Source organism: Enoplosus armatus, chromosome 12, assembly GCF_043641665.1.
Source record: "Enoplosus armatus isolate fEnoArm2 chromosome 12, fEnoArm2.hap1, whole genome shotgun sequence".
NCBI classification, from domain to species: domain Eukaryota; kingdom Metazoa; phylum Chordata; class Actinopteri; order Centrarchiformes; family Enoplosidae; genus Enoplosus; species Enoplosus armatus.
Genome location: NC_092191.1, coordinates 23,926,910 through 23,935,214, shown reverse-complemented (window position 1 = coordinate 23,935,214; position 8,305 = coordinate 23,926,910). Strand labels below are relative to the sequence as shown.

Here is an 8,305-nt window from a genome sequence, read left to right as displayed (position 1 = left end):
GCGCCACCGTGAGGAATCTCGGTGTTGTCTTTGGACCAGCCCTTAGTTATGCTGCTACAGGCCTAGACTGCCGGGGGACTTCCCATGATGCCCTGAGCCAAGTGCTTGCTCATGGTGGAAACTGTTGGGTCTCTGTAATGATATTATAAAGAGTCAGTCTCGACCTGCTCTTTTGTAACGTGTCACAAGATAACTTTTGTTGTGATTTGGCGCTATATATATATATATCTCCCACCTGCTGTCAAGCCCTTCATTGTAGTCAGTGACCCCTCTGTTCTAACATCTAACATGATGGATGGAAGCAGGAGTCTGCCTTCTGAGACCTCCGACTGCATTTGAAGCTGCCAATAAAATATTATTTCAATTTTTCTTGCTTGGCATCTACTGGGTCGTCTTTGTATCGTGCGGCTATGGATGTCCTGTCTTGTTTAATGTGTCAAAATGAAAATTGTGTTGCACAATGATTTTTTTATAAAACACTGCACAACTGCACAAACCAGAGCTTTCTGTTATATACAGAAAGTCAAAATACATCCAGTACTAGCCACTAGATGCCGCCTCCAAGAAACCTGTCCGTCTCTTCTTGAAAACTCTATTCAAAAGCCCTGAATGTAATATATGATCATTTATAAATATGAATATTTAGGCGATAAAGAGTGTTTAAATGCAGAAATGTGGTAACACCTTAAAACCTGCGTGTGTGTGTGTGTGAGTCCTCTCTGAAAGGATCAGAACGGCCACAAAATGTTAGCTGGAGGTAAAGAGTGCGACATCAAAATTAAATGTCAAATTTCAAATGTGCGAAGGAGGCGGGAACAGGCTGAAGGGGAAGTGCTTCGTTACTACTCTGCTGGTACTTACGCTTGTGCCAGCCAGCTGTTAACATGCTATGCTATTAACACCCTTTGCGTCTCTTCCATGTTTAGTGACATACATGGGGAAATGGAAAAGCAGCGGGTCGATGTGTGAGATCGGCTGCGGCTGAGTCAACCACAAACACGAGCAGTTCCCAAGGTGATTTGTTTTTGGCTGTCTGTTTTTTTTTTCTCAGCCGGCAATGAGACAACACACAGGCCCATTGAGTATTGCAGTTTCCATAGCAACAGGGATAGTGATGGAGAGTGGGTTGGAGTTGGCGGGAGGGTTGGGGGGGGGGGTAGTGACAGAGAGTGTGAAACTAAAGCAGTGACTGAGGTCAGAATGGAGATGAGTGAGTGAGGGTAAAAAAAAAAAAAAAAACAGGAGTGCAGAGAAGACGAAGAAACGGGATCTTTTCTTTATTTTTTTTAGTGCTCACATTCATTCAGGCGTCAGCCCTGCTCCCCCTCCTCCTCCCAGGTGGAGGGACAATGACGCTGGCTGCCTGATCTGCTCTCATCACCCCCCCCCCCTCCCCTCCCCTCCCCCCACCCGTCTCTCCCACTACAGCTGGATAAGCCAACCCACCAACCGGCTCCGCTTGCTCTTACAGAGGAGGGATTTGAAGATTGCATCCTCACATTTGTAATCAGTGGTAGGAGAGGATTATCTCAAGGTCTCCTCCATCTTTTTCCACAGCTCGGGTGGGGGGGGTGGGGTTGGGGGGGTTCCTGCTGAGACAAAGCAGGGAGAGAAGATCACAGGCAGCGCAGTGAATGGAGAGGAGTTAAAGATAGAGAGAGGGAAAGAGAGAGGGAGAGGTCACCTGTGGATGTGAGGAGGAGGAGGAGGAGTAGGAGGAGGATGAAGGCTATCTAAGGGACTGCACACATCACCCGACACATCCCCCAAGGGAGAGGAAAGAGCCGTAGCAGCAAGTATTTCACTGTGAAAGGTAAGCCGGTGGATGAAAATGTTTAAAACCTCTCTTCTCCTGAGGAACACACTTGCATCTGTGTGTGCCAGCATACTGTATGTGTGTGTGTGTGTGTGTGTGTGTGTGTGTGTGTGTGTGTGTGTGTGTGTGTGTGTTTTTGGCTACATGGGTGTGAATCTGATAGTGAGAAGGGTGTGATGTAAAAATTCCGATTCAGATGTCTCCAATGAGACACTACAGGCGGGGGGGGGGTTTACAGGCTTGGCACTGACTTGTTGCCGTGTGGATCCGGCGACTCGCTTCATGACACTTAGAAACGCCACACTCTCTCATGACGTAATGTGCATCCCGTTAGCCGCTCACATGATCATCAGGATCACCCTGCAACTGTTTTGTTTTTTTTTGTTTTTTTTAAATAATAGCTCTGGGGTGTGCACTTATTCAGCCTTCTGTCGGAGAGCGAGACGAGAGGAGCATTACCAATCTCAGGTCTGTGTAACGAGGGGAGTGGTGATAGTTCACACTCAGCCCATGTGTCATGTGATGTGGGGGTGCATACAAGTCAGGTGGAGGAGTGGTGGTATAAAAATGTGGTGACATAGGGTTGTGTGTGTGTGTGTTGACTAAAATAGCTATTCAACAGGATGACACCCTGGGGGGGGTCGTGAAGTCAACTAAAGTTAAAGGTTATTTTGGAAGTTTATATCTTTACTTATTTATCATAAAGCCAGGCTGCTTGGACTATTAAAACGTATGTATGATAGTGAAATGAATAGAAAAGCATAATACAGACATAGAGTTGTGTTCCTAAAGATATAAGGAAAAATCGTCTGATACATAGTAATATCCACAGGAAATAGTCAATATTCAGAATTTTATACAAATTGCTAGTTTTACACAAACCTCCTGCAGGCATTAAGTTCACTATTTGGGTTTACTGAACAGTTAATTGTCCTGTGCTGTTATTGTTTTTTTTATGCACTGAATATAATGAAATATACATAAAGATATTTCAAAAGAAGTAGGCTACTTTCTCCACCTTTTTATGTGGGGTGGGGGTTGTCAGTGTATATACTATGGTAAAATAGGGGTCCCTTAAGAAAAAGGTTTCTCAGATTTGAATGAAGCTTCAGAGGTGACCTAACATCTGTATAAGTGTCGTAAGGGTGTAGCCTAAAATCTGCTAAAGGGGAGTGTGGATGGTCCCCTATCAGGTTTACTCAGCCATGTTCCACAGGTGTAGTATTGCGAGGTTTATAGAATTGCATAGAATAGAATTTATAGATGCACGTGATGGCCTATATTATGACTGGTGGTCAGGTAGATACCATGCAAAGCTTTATGGGTTAGCATTAATGATTTCAAATCAGGTCTGGGCCCGGATGATCAGCCAGGATAGCATATAAAGGATTAGTGTTCGATGGGCAGGTGTCAGACTAATTTGAGTCTTATTTAGGAGTACAATAATTAAGATAAAATAAAGCTATGTTTTAATTCTTCTTACAGGTCCACCATGGCAGAGGCCGGGCATCCTGTGTCGGAGCTGTACCCACTGGGGGGAGCTGTTTCCTTGGAATCTACCCTCTCTGGTCAGTCAGTCTTTCACACCTCCAAGAGGTCTACACAGGCAAGAACACCCTCCAAACTGGCTGTAGGACCAGGTTACCCCGGCCAGGAGGAGCAAAAGGAGGCTGCCGGTGAGATCTGTAAAGAACATTCAGCAATTCCTCCGACCACAGACACTAACTGCAGCGGTCTGAGGGTCGGTGGTGAGCCTGGTGAACGGGAACAAAGCCCATCTGAACACTGTGTGCCCCCCAGAGCTTTGAGCCGCCCCCATAGTCTGGCTGAGAAGCATACACCCTCACACCACCATGAGATAGTCGTGAATGCCATCAATGACAACCCCCTGGCAAGCAGGACAGTGCAGAGCATAAAGCCAGCCTCCCTGCCTGTACACAGGAGTCACTCGGACACTTTGCCTCTGGTTAAACAGGGAGTGCCCCCCCCAACTCCGGCTGAGAGTCACTCCATGTTAGCTTGTAAGCAGCCCATGCAGCTGCAGCAGTGCAACATTATCACCACCATTTGCCGAGGGGCCAACGGTGGAGAAGGTGGTGCACCGCAGAGCAGGTGTGTCTGTGTCTCGTCCCCCAAGGCGGCAGCCAAAGTGGAAGGTGTTGAGGTAAAGGGCGATCTTCCCCTTAAATGCGACAAGGCACTCTGCTATGGCTCTTATATCCATCATGCCAATTTTGAGGACACATTTGCTGCGTACTGCCATCCCCAGCCCATCCCAGCCCCCTCCCAGCTGCTGCCACGCCTGGCAGGTGTAGAGCCAAGCTGCGACATCCAGCGTACAGTGGGACCTCCTTCAGCGATGAACCACCTCACCCTGCCTCGCCTCATCTCTTCTGTCAGTGACACAGGCCTGGATGCCAAACACCTGCTGCGGTGCTGCAACCTCAACTACTCTTGGATCAGCTCGCTGCCTCCTGGTGCTGGGCCACAATCCCAAAAACACTTCGGTGGAGAGGAGTCCTGTAGCAGTCCCGTTGGCCATGTCAGAACCACGACCCGTGACATGGGGACTATGACAGCCCACAGAGAGCTGAGGGATGTTGGGGTGCAGACAGGACAGACCGTCACACCTCATGTGTTCCCCCACATCTGTCTGACAGAGGAGAGCAGGAGCGAGACCTCCAGCAGCCAAACTCCGAACACAGACAGTGATGGAGGCAGGAAACAGGGTGGTGCTCCCAAGTCCCCAGTGAAGGAGGTGAAGTGGGATGCAGAAGGGATGACATGGGAGGTGTACGGGGCCTCTGTGGATCCTGAGGAGCTGGGCCTGGCCATCCAGAAACACCTGGAGCTGCAGATCAAGGAGACAGCAAGCCATGCAGCCAAGCTGTCGCAGCAGAACGCCAACACCTCCCGGCAGAGAAAGAGGAGGATGATGGGCTCCATCCGAACTCCGGCCTGCTGCGCTCGCACCACCACAGCTGTTGACTAACTGACCAGCTGACTGGATGGACTGGACAGAACCTGAACACTGTGTTCAGTAGCCAGTACGGCTACTCATAGCCTCAGCCTCAAATCACCCATCTGGTCAGAAGGTCTCTGGACTAACCTGCATACTACAAGAATGGCGTTCGTACGAGAATCAAAGGAAGAGCTTCACATGAACTTGTTTGCCGTTATCATGAAAAGGGGAAATCAAACGAAAAGTGCTGAAGAGGAAACCAATGATGGACTAACAACAGCTTTATATATTCATCATTTGTTGTATATGGTTCAATATTTCAACTATTGGAGACCTTCCTGCAGCTGTGCACTGCCAGTGTTCTCAGAGGGCCACTCCATAATAAACTACTTACAGGACGTAGACACAATGAAACAACAGCTGTGTAGCGTAAAGCAATCTGATACAACAGTCCTGCAATAATTACTGTTCTTGTAAAGCTTATAATGAATGTGTGGGGGTCACAATACAGAGACACCTCAACCTAACCCTAACCTGATCCTCACACCAGTGGTTGGCTTTAACCCTAACCATCTCAGTTGCTTCTCCTTCCCACCCCTCTCCCCTCCCTGGCACCTTGTGGGTTTGTTGTTCCTCCTCCTGGGTGACTGGGGCTCCACGTGGTGTTTTGGGGTTAAACGGTAAATGGTCTCACTTATGTAGCGCTTTTCAACCTTCACGGTTCCCAAAGCGCTTTACAGCTAAGGTTACATTCACTCACACATTCACACACCGATATGGCGACCGAGCTGACATGCAAGGTGCTGGCCTCCATCGGGAGAAACTTAGGGTTCAGTGTCCTGCTCAAGGACACTTCGACAGGACAGGGGGAGCTGGGGATCGAATTTATGGGGATATGAATGGGGATAGATTGATCATGTCCTTGGAAGAGAATTACCCTGTGGCCTCCAAAGTCAATTAATACTGTACATATTGTGTGTGTGTTGGAATTCAGACTATAGGAAACAAGATGATGAGTCCGTTGAGTGAGTGATGGGCGCATTTAGGTACTTCCATGGGATTAACCTGTTTAGCCTACCTGTATTTCATAAATATGGTTTAAGCTCTTTGAGTTTGCAGTGTCAGTATACCTTCATTCAGTGCATATTTATTATGAGTCTCTTTAATGTGATTTAATGTTTTTGTTTTTTGTTTTTGCAATTTTGGATGTGATTAAAATAGTATGAGGCTTTCCTGGGTATATTTTCTTCTTTTGCTGTATGAACTATCTTCACAGCTCAGATCATTGTTATTAACAAGAATCAGTAGTCCATGAACAGATCTCTGTGCACTGACCTCCTGTATGATAAAAACAAACCAAGTGTTGGTCACATGTGACTGACCACAACCACAGCCACCACAGCTGAGCTTCATCATCTACCCCAAAACATCCCAAGCTACATTCTTTCTTGTCTTCTTTATTTTTTGTTTTCATCTAAACCTTGAGTCATGTATGGGATTAGGTTTAGGGTAGGGTAATATTGGCTGTGTTGGCGTTTGAACTGTATGTCATTTTCTTCAAGGTAAGTTATCTGATGTGTTCAAATGTGCTCAATCCAACTTAAACTATTTTATACTTATTGAGTGTCGGCTCCTCAAAAGTAAATCAATAAAAAGACTGAACTCCGTACAACTGCATTTTCCTGGATTTGAATTCAATTAAATTCAAATGAATTTGAATTCATTCATTCATTTTTAACTTTACAAGACATTTGAAAGGAATTTAGCACAATGGAAACCTGCTTTGAAAAAAAAAAGGAATTACTTTGGTCACATAGTTTCTGTGGTACAATATAATTAGTAAAGCATAGCCCCCCCCCCCCCCCCCCCGGTAATCAGAAGTTGAAGACAATATCAGATTATTTCGAAAAAAGATTGCTTTGCTCTCAGTCTAGTGTGTAAAACTGGTTATGCTGTAAGATAACCACTTCCTGAAGGCTGACATCATTGATGTGACAAACGCTCCACTTTACTAGTAACTAAACAAGTAGCTAGCCGGCTAGCTGTAGCTACATATTAGTTCTGTGTGGCCATAAAAAACGCAAAGTCCACGGAGAGACACTGTGCTTTTAAACGAGCCGTTGGGACTTCCGTAAGGTTGTGATGTCACAACTATACAGTCACTGCACTCAGCCACGCCCCCAGCAGGTCATCTGATCCAATCACAGCACGTCTGAGTTATTGGAGCACTCTGCTCAGGTTTGTCTAAAACGGCTTGTTTCAGACAGAGGGGGGAACTGAGGGGCTGAAGAAAGGGCCAGGACAAGATACATAAGGACTTGTTTGAACTGTGAAAGCTACGCTAAGCTAGACCTCTTAGTCTACTTAATAACAATGGCAAATTATTTGCTTTAAGTTTTTCTAAAATACTAAAAAGAAATGGGTTAAATCAATTAATAGATGAGCTGTCTGGTTTTATGTATTAGCAAAAATATTTGTTTGATACCAGATATGATAGATTATAATACCTGATGAAAGTTTAATTTTATTCAAGGCTTTTGACACAAACAAATATGAGTTTATGTGAGCCATTACTTTTTTTGGTTTTGGAAATTACTTTCAAAATGCAATTCAGACACTATATAACGGCTGTTCCAGCTGTGTGAGGTTAACGTGTGGTGCATGTGGTGATGATATGGTGATGTATGAGATATGGCTATCCAGTAACTCCATTTTTGTTATGTTAGTTACACAAACGATGGTTAACCCTTCCAAGGAATAAATGCAGCGGGGAAGGATTTTGAAATTTGTCAATTTGCAGATGATACTGCAATTTCTCTAAAAGACCAAAGTCAGGTTTCGAAAGGCTTGTATAAATGAGTTTACTAATGTTTCAGGTTTAAAGATGAACATGGATAACGTGGACTTTTATTTTCAATTAAAACCTTTTTCACATTGTTATGAGATCACAATTAAAGAAAATGTAATATACCTAGGCGTTGTTATTTGTAAGAATGTGGAACAACAATGTAAATTACATTTTGACTCTATTATTGAAACAAAATTGAAATGCATTTTTTTTTTTTGGTTAACTTTCATAGGCAAGCTCTTTTGACCTGGACATTAACATATAAACACAATGTCAGCCCTCACAGAGACTTTATCTGGAATAAGAAGTATATTTTATACGGAAATAAACCACTCACGGTTTGACAATGGAATTTTGTTACTTGGTCAGTTGTTAAACAAAAATGGTGTGTTACTGTCATATTCAGAATGTCTTCAAGTATAAGGTACCAGTCACACCTAAAAATGATGATGCTATATTTCATGCAGTTTACACTATTCTATATATATATATGTATTCTAAAAGAATATTGTATTAATAATAAAGTGATATAAATATCCTTCAAGGTTTTTCCATCGAATTCACCCTTTTAAAGAAGTGTTGGAAAGATTTAAGCTATATTGACTGCACCTCTATTCAGATAGAGAAGCAATATTTCATTTGTTTTTTCAATTGGGATCATTTAAATTTATTTTGGACA

General features: G+C 44.2%; 1 protein-coding gene across 1 annotated transcript; it reads left to right on the top strand.

Moving 5' to 3' along the window:
* Positions 1–3,308: 3,308 nt before the first annotated feature.
* On the top strand, positions 3,309–4,808 carry LOC139293846 (G protein-regulated inducer of neurite outgrowth 2). The gene has a single exon (XM_070915453.1). It carries the CDS (start codon positions 3,309–3,311, stop codon positions 4,806–4,808), a length of 1,500 nt encoding a protein of 499 aa, XP_070771554.1.
* The last annotated feature ends 3,497 nt before the right edge of the window (positions 4,809–8,305 follow it).